We start from the raw sequence: 19,216 nt of genomic DNA, 5'->3' as shown, positions 1-19,216 counted from the left end.
ATCAATTAATTTAAATATGTTGCTTGTGATGGAGCTGGAACATTTCTAATGAAATGTAACAGTTTATATCCTCTCGTAGGAACATGCCGGGGATCATTTAGATGAGTACAAAATTTATCATGCAGCGTAGCCCGCCTTATGCGCTTGGCTTTCTTATCGGCAGCAGTGCTCAAATTACGCGATTATGCACTTCATGTGCACTGTCGCCGAGCCCGGTAAGAGGCCGTGTGAGCAGTCTCAATACTGCTTCCAGGCGTAACGCACGTCTAATTTAATATAATATAACGTTAACGCTTCCTTTTACCATTTGTTGTTATCAATTACCATTCAATTTCTCTGTTTGAATAAACATATAAATACATATATAATCGTTGCGCAATATTTGCATGACAAATTTGGCGATCCTGCCAGGATCCGGTTTAAACCAACGAACGCGGCGCGCGTATCAAACGGCCGGATCATAATGACGAATTTTGGAAGTGAGTGCGTAGGCCCAATAAATTCACGCGCGAACCTTTGGCTACGCGTTTATAAGTAATTATTACGAATTGTACCTAGCAAGGGATAGAGTGAAAGGCCGCCTTGCGTAGACAATCAAGGACTGCGTGTAGACCGCTTGATAACCAGGGACTGAGTGTAGACCGCCTGATTCTACACTGGACAATTCCTATAGTGAACTTGTGTATTTATTGGAAAGGAAGCAAGTATAAAATTCTGCACTCCTTAGATACAATAAACTTCGCGTTTAAACCATCTAAGTGAAGTGAAGTGAGAATAAGGACATCGAGACTCGAACCGCTCTTATATTCTTGCCCCCGGTGCCTGTCAGAGACTCCGAGCCTCGTACCGACGGCTACCACGATCTTCGAGTGTGATGCTTCACACCTCAATTTGGCTACTCCTAGCGTAAGTACAAGCATTTTGTTACTTACTCGAGTCACCATAAACTTATCGAAGGACAAATCGTGATCGAAACTAAGAATTTGATGGTCAAACTTGAATCATTCAAATAAATAAAGTCAAAGCTTGACTCAAGGTAAATTTAAAAAAAATAAATTCACAATGGACGTGAACGAAAACAATGACCGGAGATCGGCAGTACCTCCCACTATTGTTGAGACTGCAGAAGATGGACAATCCGTCACTTCTGAATCCCGGTTTGAAGAGAAATTTTGGGATTTGACGAACCAAATGACTCAGCTTGTGAATAGGCTACAAGAAGCCACCGAACGTAATGATTTAACTGCAATGGGCAGATACCGTCTTGGTCTAGAGCAATTAAACGGAGAGAGGTTAACTGCGCGTCAACTTGCTCGCCGCGAAGATTTGCCTATAGAAGAGGTTACCCGTTTTATTCAATTGAGAAATCAAGAACGCCGTGAACACGACTTCATTCGTCGCAATAATGTAGAAATAAATCGAAACTCTGAAACAGTTCCGCGTCCCGAAGACACGCTTGAAAGCGTCACCAACCAAATGTTTCAGGAAATGCAACAACCGAATAACCAATTAACCGAAGAAAACCGTCAAGAGGAAGCTCTTACAAATAGTCATACCAATCGAGAAGCAATCAATAACTATTATCGCTTAACAACTAGCGATGATCCGAATGTTTCTAATATTTTGAGACCGCCCGGAAACCATACCGGAGCGATACCGCAAATTCAACTAGATACCGCGCGTCTCGTTGAATCAGAGGTGGAAGGTCCTACTCAGATAGCTCCCTCAATCGTAACAAACCCACCACGTTACTCGGTATTATACGGGCTCGCTCAAAACCGATTGCTGCCACCGACACCGCGCATCAATGAGGTCGGCTCCCCAGCCAATTCAGACCATCAAGGTATAAATGCGATGCCAATACCGACCCTTCACCAAAATCGCTCATTAGAAAACGACCGATTCTCCACCGCGCGAGCCAATGTAAACCATGATATCTTGTCGGATACGGATTCGACACTGCAACGCGTTCTCGAGGAAAGCCGACGTTTATCACGGATGCCGAACGTACGCCTTACACCAAGGCCTAGTCCACAGTGGCCTAATGGTCCGACGGATTACGAAATCCCACGAGGTACTGGTAGCAATACCTGTAACAACGTCCCGCGTCGTCGTCTAGAACAGCAAGAAGAGGATGAACTTCGAAGAGCCTTGGAAATGTCTGCTACTTTACCACATCGTCGTCCGGACACTGTGACGTTCAGTATGTCCCAGTTGCTGAGTGATCCCGAAGCTTTACGCCAACAGCAAGAGATAATGAGAAACATTGAGGAACTTGCGCGAAGAAACCACACAAGAATTCAACTACCGGCAAGTGCGCCACCCCGAGACGTGTTTCCTCCTCGGAATCCAAGAGACCCAGGCCCGTATGCACGAACGGAAGCTTACTTGAATGATGTCAGCCTACGCCCCGATGCTGCCGGAAGATACCCCGGAGAACCAAATCGCCCAGCGGACGAGCCCTATGCGATCCAAGATTTCCTACCCGCGTTTCAAGCCATCAAGATGATTGATTGCAGACTGGAAGGAAAAGCAGGCGAAGACGTACACGCTTGGATCATGCAAGTAAAAGCCGCCGATATGGTAGTTATGCCAACCCAACGTTTCCCGTTTTTGAGCATGGTAATCAGCTTGAAGACAGGAGGAGCTCTTCAGAAGACCATCAACCAGAGGAGACCTCGTACAATCCCAACTTTACTCGAAGTCATAAGATCAGCCGTTATTGTCGAGAAAAGTGCCACCACATTGGAAATGGAGCTTGGCAGAACAGGCCAAAAGGGCGACACTGTGGACGCCTACAATCTCAAATTCAATCAGATCTACCAAGACCTCGTAGCTGCCTTCTCGAATCAACAACTACGAGCGAACATCGATCCTAATCTTCAAGACCTCGAAAATAGAGTGTGCCAGTACTATCTATACGGACTTAATCCGAGGATATTCCATCAAGTCAAAAACCGTCAGTACTTCAAGTTACTAGAAGCCCAGAAGGCCGCGAAAGAAGCCGAAGGCGAGGAATTGAATTTCCGAATGCATCAACAACAGCTGATGAACAGTAACGACACAGCATCGAAACCCACGTTTTGGAACAAGTCCCAAATTTACCGGCCAGGCAACGCATCAGATACGCGAAGATTCCAGGTACAACAAAGAACCTCGACGAACTCGCCAAGGTCAACTCCTCGACCACCAGCGTTTGTCCACCACCACGATGAAGCGGAACAAGATGATAAAGAACTCAGAGATGTGAATGCCACACCTGTAACACACATCGGACCGCCCATGAACAACAAGCAGTATGTCATAATTGCGGAACCAGAGGACACTACAGCCGGAACTGCTACGCTCCGCGCCGACCACAGAACGACCAACGCCGTAATACTAACGGCAATAAGCGAGACGCAAATTTTCAAAACGCCAGCCTCAAAGACAAACTGCCCAACGACCAAGTCAATTGCACGTCAGAGGAACTCCAGTCAGAGGAAGAGGAAATAGAGGGACAGGAGGACGAACTAGAGGACGAGTGCCAACAGGAGCACGTGTATGTTCAGTTTCACAGGGGTTACTACAGTGTGCTGTAATAAAATTTGGAGAAACAAAGCAAGGAGTAGCCCTTATGGTCGATACAGGTGCATCAATAAACCTCATAAAACGGAAGGTTATTTATCCATCGGATAAACAAATTTGTCCAATTATCAAACGCAAAATTTCCTTTAGGACTGGCAAAGCGCTAAATTCCGCGAATGAAATTGCTGTACTAACTCACATGGGGCTAAAGGACGAATTCGTCACTATACCAGACGATTATCTGCCTGACGGAGAAGATGGAATCATGGGAAACCCGTTTATGAGGAGGCGAGATTTCCAGTTGAATGCCTCGACGCTCACCCTGAAGAATAAGATACACCACCTTAGTAGCGACCGAAAAATTCGATTTAAACCAAATTCGGTGAACAAAATTGCCATCGATACCGACGAAAAGAATCTCGATCTCATGTTACGCATGGTCTATAAAGACGGAATGCCTATGGAAAATATCCCGGTGCAGATTGTACACACGAACAATCATGGTACGGCTTATGGAATCATCACCACCGCTGAAGACGAAGATATCGAGCTCGGACTGGAGAACGTCCAAGTCCACCGAGTAAAGAGTATGTCAACCCCGGGTGTATGGCAACAACCACGTGATGAAAGAGAGCAGGCGCTCCAAAATACTGTCGACTTGAAACACCTACCGGAGGAGTACCAGAAAGAAATTTGGAGTATTCTTCAGGATTTCAGCGATATCTTTGCCTTACAGGAGGAAGACATGGTCAATGGAACTTCAATGACTGAACATCGCATCGAGTTGTCAGATCCTCAACGCATTGTAAATGTGAAAAGTTTCCGTGCTTCACAGCTGCACCAGCAGGTTGTAAAAGAGGGAGTAGAGAAAATGTTGAAACAAGGAATAATAACGGAATCCGAGTCGCCATACAACTCGCCAGTTTGGGTTGTACCCAAAAAACCGGGCCCCGACGGAAAGCCCAAGTATAGAATTGTGATCGATTTCAGGAAGATTAATGAACTTACCGTTCAGGATTCTTATCCGATATCAATAATCGAGGATTTACTCGATCACATGGAAAGGGCCAAGTTCTTTACTACTGTCGACATGGCCGCAGGTTTCCACCAGATCAACATGGCTGCTGACTCCAAGAAATATACTGCCTTCTCAACCCCCGACGGGCATTTCGAATACCAACGAATGCCTTTCGGATTACAGAACGCTCCTGCGACCTTCCAACGCATGATGAACGATGCGCTGAGAGGATTGAATCAGAAGATCTGTTGCGTCTACATTGATGACGTAATAATTTTTGGTGAAACGGAGGAAGAACACCATCGAAATGTAAGAACCGTATTTCAGCGTTTAAGACAATGTAACCTGAAATTCCAGCCAGAGAAGTGCGCCTTCATGAAAACTGAAGTGAGATACCTCGGATATGTCATCACTGACGAAGGGAGCAAACCAGATCCGGAAAAGACCAGAGCGATACAACAATTACCCGTTCCAGTCAACGTTAAGACGATTCGATCCTTCCTTGGTTTGACGGGGTATTACCGAAAGTTCATACAAAACTATTCAATGTTAGCGAAACCATTCACAAGGTTAACAAGAAAGGACACCCCATGGGATTGGTCAGCAGCCTGCCAAGAAGCCTTCGAAACCCTGAAAGAAAAGTTGGTCACACCACCGATACTTGTGAGATCAGACCCAGCTAAACAATACGTCGTAACCACCGACGCGTCAAACGATGGAATTGGAGCGGTACTATCTCAAGACGGCCACCCCATATATTTCTTATCTCGAACCCTGAATGATGCGGAAAGGAATTACAGCACGACAGAGAAGGAGATGCTTGCTGTTGTATGGGCCGTCAAGAGACTAAGAGTATATTTGCTCAATACACCGGATAAACCCTTCATCATCCGCACCGATCATCGTGCACTCGTATGGCTGAAAAATTGCGTAGACCCCAGTCAACGCCTGCTGCGTTGGAGACTAAGATTGGAGGAATACTCATTCCTGATAGAACATGTTTCGGGAAAAAGTAACGTAGTAGCGGATGAGTTATCTAGAGTCTTTCGCACAAAGGAAGAGATCTTCGGAAAACTCACCGAATTGGAAAAGGGACTATACGAAATCACACCCATTGATAGGAATCCCAAGTGGGTCCACCATATTGCCGCACGCCACATTGACATCGAGAGATTGTCACTTACAACAGGCAGAACAAAATCTCACATCAAACTCGTTCCCAACCGAAATCGAAAAGGGGAGGACGGCGAATGGGTGAAGATTACCCTAGAAGAAAAGGATGCCTCTGACAACACCCTGATTATACCAAAGAATCAGACGGATAGACGTGAGAAACTCAGAAACTACATTCATCCGAAAAGGTACGAAAAGATATACTTCTGGATTGACCCTAAGAAAACCACCAAAGAAGAAACCAATTCGATCATCGAAGATCTCAAGAGGATACGTCAGGACTCAGGTGCAGACATATCATTTTGCTTGACAGGAAAGGATGTGCCTAACAAACAGCAACAGAAAGAAATCATGGCCAGCGCACACAACGACATCAATGGACACTTCGGCCTAGCAAAAACAATTGACCGAGTAAAAGAAACGGCTGTATGGTCACGTATGGAGAATGATATCAATTCCTTTATCCAGGCATGCCCCACGTGTCAGATGTATAAAAAGGAAAGGATACAAATGAAATCACCCGCTATTCTTTTCGAAACCTTTGCTGAAAAACCTAACGATCAAATTTCAATAGATATCGTCGGACCTCTGGTCGAATCTTGGAATAAACACCGATATATCCTCACGATGCAGGATTCAATAACTAAATTCATTAAATGTGCCCCACTTACGAACAAAACCGCGACAGAAGTTATCAAGGCTCTATCAGAGTACTGGATAGGTAACTTCGGGTGCCCCAAAGTAATCCTGACGGACATGGGAAAGGAGTTTTGTAACGAGCTGACCGATTCCTTTCTCGAACACTGTAATATCAAACATATCACCACAACTGCATATCACCCGCAGTCGAACGGCTCTATAGAACGAATGCATAGTGTCTTGAAAGACTATATTCGAACTGCCTGCAAAGAGAGAATACACACTTGGGACAAGGTTTTAATAGAAATGGCACGTGCCTATAACACTTCCGTTCACCAATCAACAGGTGAAACGCCTCACAACCTCATGTTCTGTCACGAAGCCAACAATCCTGACGGTTTCCGCGAAAACCGATTCGAAACCGTGATTAGTAAGAAAATGTTGTGGATACGAAAATGGGAGGAACGGTTCGAGAAAGCTCTGGTCTGGCTTACCAAATCCAGAGAGAAAAACCAAAAACAAGTGGACCAAGGAACACGACGACAAACTCCTTTATATCAAGTGGGAGATAAAGTAATGATCAAGAACCATACGCGACAGAACGCCTTGGAAAGGATTTGGAATGGACCATTCGTCGTCGTCGAGATCAACGAACAAAAAGGAAATGTCACTTACAAGAAAACCGCGGATGATTCCACAGCGTCTTATTGGAAGACCCATCTAAATAATACCAAACCGTACTACGAATACGACACCGGACCAAGGGAAAACGATCCAGTCCCTAGAATTAAACTAAAACGGGTTCAGGGTAACGATTGGATCTCCACGGAATAGAGTCTTAGTTTCTTTTGTTATAGGTGTAGCAGTCTGTCCCTAGCCTACTTCGATGTCTCAGTTATCAATGGGACTTTACTCCAGGAGGAAGTGGGCAAAGTATACATGTACCAGGAAAGATGGAAGATATTCCAATCCATTGACGCAAGTGGGTTCACCAAACCATTACTCGACATTCACGACAAACTCGGAGGCCTCCAGACGATACGGGATACCTATCTGGACCATTGGAACCCTGGTCAGCGATCCCTCGCCCAGTCCGCCCTGGACGCTTCAGATTTAGAATTTGCCCGCGCCTCGTCACACAAGAATATTTTGGGAGTCATTTTAGACTTGGGTGCGCCTATTCTTCAAATGACGCGCCGCCCCTCTAAATTAAGGGAATCTCAATCCCACGGAACCAAAACAAGTACTCCGAAAGCGCTCGCGTCGGGCGATGTTACTTACGAAGCCTCGCGCGAAGCTGAGGCGGTATTTGGAAAACATGTCCTCCTGACGGGCCTGGCAAATGAAATGTATCCCCTAAGGAAATCTTATCTCACGCCAAATATCAGACCGAAAAGAGGAATGTTTAACTTTTTAGGAACAATCCAAAAATCAATCTATGGAACTGCTGACGCGGATGATTTGGAAATAATTAATGGGAATCTAGCCTCACAAAAAAATGTAACGGACACTCTAAATCTTGTTGTAACCAAGTCCTTGCACATCAATCAAGTCCAAATTAATATCTTGAATACAAATCAGCTCAAACTTAAACACTCTTTGGAAACTGTATGGGGACAATTAGAATCATTAAAAATAAAAGGTAACGAAACGCTTGCTTATCAGGAATACATGGAAGCTATAACTCTAAGTTTATTTGAAATTAAGGAACTGCAACGACTAATCGACCTGGTAATGACTGCCGTGCAATTAGGAAGGCATGGTATCATCGATAACACCCTTTTTACTCCAAAGGAGCTTATGACAGCTCTTCAAGCTTTCGACGCCAATGACAAAAAGACACTAATACCTATTAAAGAGGAAAATTACGAGAAGTTTATTAAAATAAGTGATTTAACTATAACCACAGATAAAGGCAAACTTATCTATATACTCACAGTGCCTTACTTAGAAAAGGAACCTTGGGTAATAATTCAGAATACCCCGGTACCCGTAAGAATAAATCACACTTATGTAACGCTTAACCCAACATATGCTTTGAAATTAGTACGTAAGAATTTTATAAGAGAAGTCACATTTTCTCAACTGAAACAGATAACCGATTATTTCATTGGTGATTACCGCGATGTGGGACATCGCAACGATACTATTGAACTTTGTGAGAAAATATCTGATCCCATACCACGAGGATGCACTCTGAGTCGTTTTCTCGTCACAGATATTGCTTACATAAGAACGCAGGGATCGCAAATAATCTTACCTTCGAAGCCAATTGAGGTAACCATAACATGCGCTTCAATGCAGACTTTTATTATTCAAATCACCAAGCCATCCCTGATAACCACGAATCAGAGCTGCGAACTTCAAACTTTGAAAACGCGAGTCAAATTAATCGTAGAACATATGACTTCTCAATTAACAGAAATACATGCAGATACCATTTCCCCGCTAAACAAATTTGTAACAGGCCGGGAAATTGTATTGCATCACGTGATTAACTTGGATACCCTCAAGGATCAAGGACAAGCCATTTTAGACCTTGAGAGTGTCCTCGCGAATAACGAAGCGACCCTTCGGGTCAACAATACATGGGCTAACTTCAAAGGTATAGGGATCCCATCAATAGCTGTCGTTTCTGGAACGATATCCGTCTTGTCTATTCTACTCTTGCTGTGGAAACTTAATATACCAACCTATATTTCGGCGTTCGCCGGATATTGTTGCCAAAGGAATCCCTCTGCTTTGGAAGTAGTAGAACGAAGGAAATTAAAACGCAGGATTGAGACACAGGCTAAACGTAACGAAAGAATCCTACGAGAAATTAGAAGCCGCAGAGACGCGCCTTTGTTTTCGTCGGGGGATGTGATGGAGCTGGAACATTTCTAATGAAATGTAACAGTTTATATCCTCTCGTAGGAACATGCCGGGGATCATTTAGATGAGTACAAAATTTATCATGCAGCGTAGCCCGCCTTATGCGCTTGGCTTTCTTATCGGCAGCAGTGCTCAAATTACGCGATTATGCACTTCATGTGCACTGTCGCCGAGCCCGGTAAGAGGCCGTGTGAGCAGTCTCAATACTGCTTCCAGGCGTAACGCACGTCTAATTTAATATAATATAACGTTAACGCTTCCTTTTACCATTTGTTGTTATCAATTACCATTCAATTTCTCTGTTTGAATAAACATATAAATACATATATAATCGTTGCGCAATATTTGCATGACACCCCGTCACCTTCCACACTCCTTCCCCCCCCCCCCCCCCCCCCCCCCCCCGCGCGCGTACCTGTAAGTTAGTATTAAGTAACGCTAAGGGCTGAGGCGTGATCAGCCCCCGCTCAAGTCTACAACCCTTTTGTACCTCTTAGTTTAAGTCGACCCCTTTTGCACAAATATACACACCAAGTTTTACCTTTCACATCCGCCCCGTCTCGAATTGTCTCTCCCCCCCCCCCCCCCCACATTATTCGTGCGGACTCAAAACCCGTCACAAATTGGCGCCCAACGTAAATTACCCACATTTTTACCCCAAATACGAACAATTAAGAGACAAAACACAGGAATAAACGCTAACAAAGTACACGCAGACTCACGAAACAAAGTTACACAGTCACGAAAATTCGAATAAAGACAGTTAAACACACACACTACCAAACACGAGACACACAATGGCAGACCAAGGACACAGAGAACCGCAAGGCCTAGCGCGCGAACACATGGACATACACACACCCGAACGCAACCAAAACAACTCGACACAGAGCGAGCCACGCGCGACACGAGATCAACAAACGCCGACCCAACCGCAGGAAATAAATAGAAGACGCTCGATAAATTCACCAAACGCAATAAATATAATCGATGCAGCTATCATAGAGAATACACACAATTTACATAGTACACAAATTCAACATCAAGAAAGCCCAGAACCAACAAATCCCACACAATCATACAATACAATCCCAACACCTACACACACGCAAACTAACACGGTAACAACCAGTCAAACGAACCGACACTTCACGGGAACAGACACATTTTTAGCCACCAACACTCGTAACACACGACTTATACAAAATCTGATAGACCTCGGAGCACTACCAAGCGACAGAAACGAATACGAAGACCCACACATATACAGCACACAGTCAATACACCCCACAAACAACCAAAACACGACACACCTAAACCACACACCAAACCCGAACAGTACATACTGGAATCAGCCAGCAATGGCAATGAAAACAATACAAACATGGAACATAAAATACACGGGAAACACAAACGAAGACATAGACGAATTTTTACAAAATCTCCGCGACTATCAAACGGGTTATGAAATACACGATACACAATTAATCAACAACCTCAGCCCGATACTCGAAGGTGACGCAAAAAACTGGTACAGATTAAATAGAGGCAAATGGCGAACACTGGAAGAATTCGAAAGAGACATTACACACGCATTTCAAGACATACAACATAGGGACAGACTGGAACAAAAAATCAAAAACTACGTACAAGGACCAACACAAAAAATTACACAATTCTTAATACAATTTAGAACACTACTATCAAAACTAAAACCACCATACCACCCACGAACACAATTAGACTTAGCATACAGAAACATGAAAATAGAATACAAGGCATACATAAAACCATACGACTTCGCGAACTTCGACCAACTGGAAATAGCCGCGAAAGAATTGGAAGCAAACATCGAATGGGAAAACACAAGACAAACAATATTAAATAACTACACGCACCCACGAGAAACCTACACACACCAAACACACCACACACAATACATCCCATACAAGTACGCACAAACACAACCCCGCCCAGCAATACTCCCAACACCCAATATACCACCGGCACTCACAGACAACATACGACGAAACCAAACAAACCAAAACACGCAACAGACTCGATACCCCGCAATCACGTATAACTCACCACACTACACTCCGCAACAAACACAAACGAACTCAAACACAGGCACAACACCACGCAGATGTTTTAACTGCAACCAACCCGGACACTTCAGATGGCAATGCACACAGGTACAGAACCAGGGAAACGAGTAAGGGTTGACCCAGTAAGGGTGGAGGGCAACCCCACAAACAACACGAACACACCCGAGACAGTAGCACCTACAACAGATAACAACAGAACGGAAAGTAGATTTCACATCAGAATCGAAATACACGGTCACGAATTAAACGCATTAATAGACACAGGCGCGACACACTCATACCTAGGCGCAGAAGTAATACAAATACTACACAACACAAACACACCAATAGACGAGACACACGACAGAACAGCTACAATGGGAAACGGAACACAGGTGACGATAGAAGGAGCAGTAACACTCCCAATACGCCTCGGCAACATAACAAAAGAAATTAATTTCGGATTAATACCAAACTTAGGCTCGCAATGTATCATTGGGAACAGCGGCTTAATGAGATTTGGAATACAAATAAATTATGGAAAAAACACATGGTCACTTATAGACGACCCACAGACACACTACCACATGCAAGCCAGACCACAAGAACTACCAACACCACTCAAAGAATACAAACAAATACATCAAACACGAGAAACACGACACCAATCAACACAAACACACACAAAACAAGCAAAAGCAGCAGAAAAATTAGAAGCAACAAAACAACAAACGAACCCGAAAACAACAGAAAGACACGAAAACACAAAAAAAAACAACCATGAAACAAAAACCACTAACACCAACACTACTCAGTGTTACGTGGGGGTGAGGGTGTACTGAGCGGTGGTAGTTAATGATTAATTGAATAATCTAGCTCCCACGTAACGACAATGAATAATAATTAAAACTAAGAAAAGACTTACCTTTCGATAAGCCGGTAATTTGTAGGATCGTGTTGCCATAGACCTGTACAGGTCTGTGAGGTTTGTTTAAATAGTTGAGGCTATTTTATAATAAAGAAAATGGGAAGAAGGTCGCTCAAAATAAATGTTCAAAAAGATTTAACTGGTAAAAGATGAAGTATATTCTGGTTCAATTTAGTTATTGAAATATCTGGTAACAATCGATGGTGATAATTATATATATGAGCCAAAAATAACAATTTATAAAGTTTTCAAATTGAATAAAAAAAAATCGCGTGTTATACTATTCTAGAAGATAATATTATTTGGTACCAGGAACATCTACTCTGAACGATGGTTATAACTAGCTGGTCGTGATAACTGTATTGTATCTCTCTTTTTAGATTATCTTAAATCGTTTAATATAATATATATATATTTAATATATATATTTAATCGTTTAGTCTTATTTGTTAATTCTTGGAAACAATAAGTGGAATTTAATTGGGGGTAGTGAAGCTAGCCACCAATTCTATGCTTGGTTTTTGTGAATTTACTGAAGTAGTTTTGATTATCAAGGTGAACAAGAATTCGTCTAATTTCGAACATTAACACTCGGATTGACTTAGCTTTTGGTGAATCGGTCGACGAGATTGAGAGCCGTCGGATCGTGTCGGTCTGCGTCGGTAGAATGCTGGACCAGGGGCCTCACCTCAAATTTGGAAGAGTTGATGAATCGAATGATGTTGAACGTTGGTCACTTAGTCTTTGTGAATTTAGAATGATATCTTGTTATCGAAAGTTTGAAAGTGTCTGTTTGTGATTTTGATGATAAGTTAAAATTGATTGGAACGATTATTTATTAAAAATGATAGTGTAATTATTATTATTATTTTTACTTAAGATTACCTGATTCGCTTGAATCAGGGCCGAACTCAATTTTAACTAAGGAAAATGGAATATCATAAAAATGTCTATTCGCGAAATGACGAGATTTAGTAAAGAACAGAAAAGATGGAAATGTAGAAGATAGTGAGTCTTTTGCAGCTAACAGAATAACTGAATGCTCGAATTTAACGAATTAGCGCGAGACTTTAGGTCGGTCACAACTAAGATTTTCCAAACGCTACTCTTGCTCGAGAGGGCTAATCCGGGTTTACGTCCACGCACTTCGCGACTTGACAGACGAAAGACGCGGCTTCTTGGGCCCGAGGGTCCAAGGAGCTGCAGTTGTAATTAGTTACAACGGTAATTAGCCAATGAGGTGCGAGGGCGACCTTCTGGTGCCCAAATCCACATGGTCAGCGTTACTTCTCGCTCTTCGACGGTGTTCCGACGATTCTCAATCTCGTCGGTGACACATTGAAAATATGAACAAAAGATATTTGCATGCAATGTTCACACATTCATTCATACATTCCAATGAGTAATCTATTTTAATTTGATGGTTCTGAAGGTAGTGGCTTATCCTAGTTATTGATTATAATTTTAATTTAAAAAGAGGAATATTTCCAGGCTGAGCGCTACTGATACTAACTCAGCAGTCTCTCATCTCAGTTCTTGGTACCAGATAAATAGAATAAAGTTGAACCTTATACTAGGGATCATCGTTGGTCTCTACGTGACTTTTGCCAGGAGAAGTGGAACTCGCCGTTATTAGAATATGAGATTTTGATAAAATGATATCTGTGCATTGAAGAAATTAGCAATGAAACGAAATGGAATTTTGAAAAAGTTACGCCAAGGCGGTACGTCGGGGCGTAACACCAGCACAACGACACCACCGGAAAACACCCCCCAAAAAGACAACCCACAGAACACACAAATCACAAATCAAAAAATCATACCCACAAACGCACAAACAACAGACGACACACAAACCGACAAAGAAACCGAACCACAGATATGCGCAGGAATACAAGAACTCACACAATCACAACACACACAACTACAGACGACAATACAGCAGAAAATCTCAACACTACCAGGCCAACTCGGGCTAACACACCTAATTAAACACAAAATAGACACACAAGGACACGCACCCATAAAACAAAGATACTATATGGTATCACCAAAAATTAGAGAAGCCATTCACACAGAAATAGGCAAAATGCTAAGAGAAGACGTGATAGAACCATCAGAAAGCGAATGGTCGAGCCCAATTGTTATGATAAAAAAACCAAATAACACCTATCGCTTCTGTTTAGACTTTAGAAAAGTAAACTCAGTATCAAAAAAAGACGCATACCCACTACCATACATGACAGCAATATTAGACAAACTACGGACAGCACAGTACATATCAAAAATCAACTTAAGCCAAGCATACTTCCAAATACCACTCGACGAAGACAGTAAACACATAACAGCCTTTACAGTCCCGGGAATGGGCTTATTTCAATTTAAAAGAATGCCATACGGACTGACAGGCGCACCGGCGACATTCCAAAGACTACTAGACAGACTCATAGGCCCAGAATGCGAACCATATGCATTCGCATACTTAGACGACATAATAATAGTAACACAAACATTCGACGAACACTTACAAAGACTAGAACAAATACTCAAAAGAATTACAGACGCGGGACTAACAATAAACCCAGAGAAGTGCGAATTAGGATGCGCACAAGTAAAATATCTCGGATACATAGTAGACAGACACGGACTACACATAGACCCCGACAAAACACAACCCATAGAAGACTACCCAAGCCCAAAAACAATAAAACAACTACGGAGACTAATTGGCATGGCATCATGGTACAGACGCTTCATACCTAACTTCGCACACATTACAGAACCACTAACACGACTACTGAAAAAAGACCAGAAATGGCACTGGGGGGGAAGAACAAGAAAACGCAATGAACACAATCAAACACGCACTCACATCACCACCCACACTCGCATGCCCAGACTACACACGAACATTCACACTACAAACAGACGCTAGCGGAACAGGGATAGGTGCCGTACTAACACAATCTCTCGATGACGAAGAGCATGTCATAGCCTACGCTAGCCGTGCGCTAAGCGAGGCAGAACGTAAATACTCGACAACTGAGAGAGAATGTTTGGCGGTACTCTGGTCCATTAAAAAATTCAGACCGTACGTGGAAGGGTATCAATTCAAAGTTATTACAGATCACCACGCACTGAAGTGGCTTAGAGAATTAAAAAACCCCACAGGCCGACTTGCACGATGGGCATTAGAACTATTAGAATACGACTTTGACATTACACACCGAAAAGGTACAATGCACGACGTACCAGACGCACTTTCAAGACGACACGAAGACGAAGAACACATAGACACAATAGAAGACACGACAGACAAGTGGTACACATGCAAGAAAACACAAGTACAAACACGCCCAGAGAAAAACGAGTCGTGGCGAATCAGAAACAATCAACTATACTTCCACCGCCCTAACCCCCTACACTCAAACCTCCTACCAGACACAAACCCATGGAAACTAGTCATACCCAAAGACAAAATAACACACATACTACACGAAAACCACGACGTAACACAAGCAGACCACTTAGGGATCGAAAAGACATACCAAAGAGTAGCAAAAAAATATTATTGGCCGGGGATGTACAGAGACACAGTAAACTACATAAAAAAATGTGACATATGCCAAAGAACAAAAACAACACAAGCGCGACCGGCAGGACTAATGGGCATTAGAATTATCGAAGAACCGTGGACAGTAGTAGCCTCCGACATCATGGGCCCACTCCCACTATCAAAAACGGGAAACCAATATGTCATAGTGTTCGAAGACCTATACACCAAATGGGTGGAAATCATACCGATACGCAAAGCAAATGCAAAAACAGTAGAACAGACATTCCACTCACACGTAATATCACGATGGGGTACACCGCGCATACTACTAACAGATAACGGCACACCATACATAAACAAACTCATACGCGAACTGACACAAAAATTCAACATAAGACACGCAACAATCCCCCCATACCACGCACAAGCCAACCCCGTAGAGCGAGTCAACAGAACCGCTAAAACAATGATCCAAGCCTACGTAAACAACGACCACACAGAATGGGACATACACTTACAAGACTTACAATTCGCAATCAATACATGTACACACACATCAACTAAACACACACCAGCCTTTTTAAACCTAGGAAGGGAACTAAGTCCCACACAATGTCTAAGAAATCAGTTAGAAAACGACGACGAAATAGAATTACAAGACACAGACAGATGGACAGACCACTTGAGACGACTACAAATACTTAGAGACGAAGTACAGAGGCACTTAATAGAAGCAAACGAAAAACAAGCACACTACTACAACCTACGAAGACGAGACATTCAATTCAAGGAAGGAGACAGAGTACTGAAAAAGAACCATATGCTCTCATCCGGACCAGAACGAACAGCAAAGTTAAGTAAAAAATTCATAGGCCCATACATAATCACTAGGAAAGTCTCACCCACAATATACGAATTAACAACAGAAAGCGGTAAAAACATGGGAAAATGTCACATAGAAGACCTAAAATTATATACATAATCAAATAAGCAATAAAAGAACCACACCCGATAACACACCCCGAAAATAAACTAACATGTGTATTCACCCCACAGAAACACAACATGGATAAGCAGCAACCAAAAATACCGGCCCCGATGACACTGCGACTGACGAGACCGACGACAACGACAACACAGACAGAAAAAACACCACTATTGCAAACACCAGGACAGGCCCCACACCCACACAGATACGGACGCGACGGCACACACCAGACTGAGACCCGACGAACCCTACTACCGACACCCACCACATTCATACAGGTAACACAGACCACCACGACAACAACACACATAACAACCACTGCACCCACAGCCACACAGAGACACTCACAAACACACACACCGATGACCACACACACAATTACACTCTCCGGACCAAGGCAATGCCCGAAATGCAACGGGCTGGTCCGGGGCACAAAATACACAGAACACATACAAACCTGCACACAAGCTAACACAGACACACCACACCCACCACAAATTGTCACACACCCACCAACAGTTACCAAAACCACACGAACCACGGCCACACACACGACTACACACCCACCCGCCAAGAAACAAACACCCCACACAACCACACGCCCCACACCCACACCAACACCACGGCACACACTACCCCCCGCATCACCCCCTCAATGGGCACACACCAGATTCGCGAGACCACAAACAACAGAAGACAGGATCTTACAGACATTCGCCAACATGGACAGACACACAGAACCGACGCAGACAGAACAAACATACAAAAAACGCACAGGACCACCCCCCGAAATAATAGCCATAATTGCCAACCTACAATCAACAAGCACCCTGGACGACGAACTACAAGCCGAACGAGACAGATACATGACCAGACGAGCACTCCAACGCACAAACACTGGCGAAACAGAAGCCAGCACCTCAACACGCCAACCACACACCACACATCAAACAGCACCACACAAAACACAACCCCCAAACACACCAGACACTGACAGCGACACAGATTCCACCACCTCCACCGCAGAGACAGTTATACACATAGAAACCACACACACAAGCACGCTACAGACGCAAACGACGGACAACGACACAGGCAGTAACACCGACACCACCTCACTCACGGACACAGTCGAACATACACAAACACCCCAACCAACCACACACACCACACGGGACTCAAGACGATACAAAAAACGGAAAACAATACGCAAACGGAAGTAAGAACAAAACAGAAAACACTAGACAAACTGACAACACCAAACGGACGGACGAACAACGTAAAAACGACGCACACACAACACGGGACGCAATACGATACAAAAAAAAAAAGAGGGGACAAAACAGAAAACACTAAATACACTAACAACACCAAACCGACGGACGAACAACGACAGACGGAGGCCAAAGAAACAGAACACAACCCAAAAAGAGAGAGGAGAAGGGAGAAACAATCACGAGCCACGAGGACCAAAGAACAACGCAAAAACTCACCAAGATCCACACCGATGAGAACCACCGAAACAAAACCAAAAACTTAAGTACAAAATAATATAAGAATAGAATAAGTTTGTATAAGAAAAAAAAAAAAAAAAAACATGATTTTGATTAAGACACAAGAGATCAAGTAGAATAAGTAGATATAAGACAACCCACAACCCACACCAAACACACACCCCGCAAATACAACCCAACCTACATCCCTTACCCCCGACAGATCGGAGCAGACAACACAGAAACAACAGAAATAACAAAAGGAGAATACACAGACGAAATGACCACAAAATCCGTCACCGAAACCGGCTCACCCTATAGGCCTCGCCCCGCGTGGGGAGGGGGGAGTTGTGACGTTGCACCTAGAGTGCAAGTCACAACAAACCCCAAACCCGCGGGGAAGAGCCGAACGGGTGAGTCCTGTCCCGTCGGGAAAGGCCCGAACATAACCGAAGCCCCCCGACGCTCGGCAAAGCCGAGCGCGAAGAGCAGTACGATCACGGCCGTGACAGCAACAAGACCAGAGCAGCCTAGGCTACGAGCGAAAGAGAGAGAGAAAGAAAGAACGAGAGAAACCACCACACTCACACCGACACACCCCGCTACACGCACGCCGACGACTCCAGGAACCAGCGAGACCCAGCCACACTCCACCACACCTCGAGACACACACACACACACGCCGACGACACCAGGTTAGCCTGCATTCTACAGCCGATCTGCTCCTCCCCTCGCAATACCAACCCTTTCTACCTCACCCTCCCCGTCACACTACACCACCCTCCCCTCGCAATACCAACCCTTCCGACCTCACATTCCCCGTCACCTCCCACACTCCTTCCCCCCCCCCCCCCCCCCCCGCGCGCGTACCTGTAAGTTAGTATTAAGTAACG

At 43.9% G+C, this 19,216-nt stretch overlaps 2 protein-coding genes across 2 annotated transcripts; both read left to right on the top strand.

The window, feature by feature from the left end:
• The first annotated feature begins 546 nt into the window (after positions 1-546).
• LOC124294919 lies at positions 547-9,375 on the top strand. The gene is made up of 2 exons (XM_046742486.1): positions 547-906; positions 7,255-9,375. Exons 1-2 carry the CDS (start codon positions 875-877, stop codon positions 9,281-9,283), a joined length of 2,061 nt encoding a protein of 686 aa, XP_046598442.1. The 5' UTR covers positions 547-874; the 3' UTR covers positions 9,284-9,375.
• Positions 9,376-16,907: 7,532 nt separating this feature from the next.
• Positions 16,908-18,053, top strand: LOC124294551 (mucin-5AC-like). Its single transcript, XM_046740240.1, has one exon. It carries the CDS (start codon positions 16,908-16,910, stop codon positions 18,051-18,053), a length of 1,146 nt encoding a protein of 381 aa, XP_046596196.1.
• The last annotated feature ends 1,163 nt before the right edge of the window (positions 18,054-19,216 follow it).

This window comes from Neodiprion lecontei, chromosome 1 (assembly GCF_021901455.1).
Source record: "Neodiprion lecontei isolate iyNeoLeco1 chromosome 1, iyNeoLeco1.1, whole genome shotgun sequence".
Lineage (NCBI taxonomy): Eukaryota > Metazoa > Arthropoda > Insecta > Hymenoptera > Diprionidae > Neodiprion > Neodiprion lecontei.
This window is presented reverse-complemented; position numbering and strand designations above follow the sequence as displayed.

Coding starts and splice junctions, on each gene's coding strand:
- LOC124294919 (XM_046742486.1), top strand. CDS start 875: ATGCTTCACACCTCAATTTGGCTACTCCTAGC. Junction 907..7,254: donor TCAATTTGGCTACTCCTAGC/GTAAGTACAAGC, acceptor CTTTTGTTATAG/GTGTAGCAGTCTGTCCCTAG.
- LOC124294551 (XM_046740240.1), top strand. CDS start 16,908: ATGGATAAGCAGCAACCAAAAATACCGGCCCCGATGACACTGCGACTG.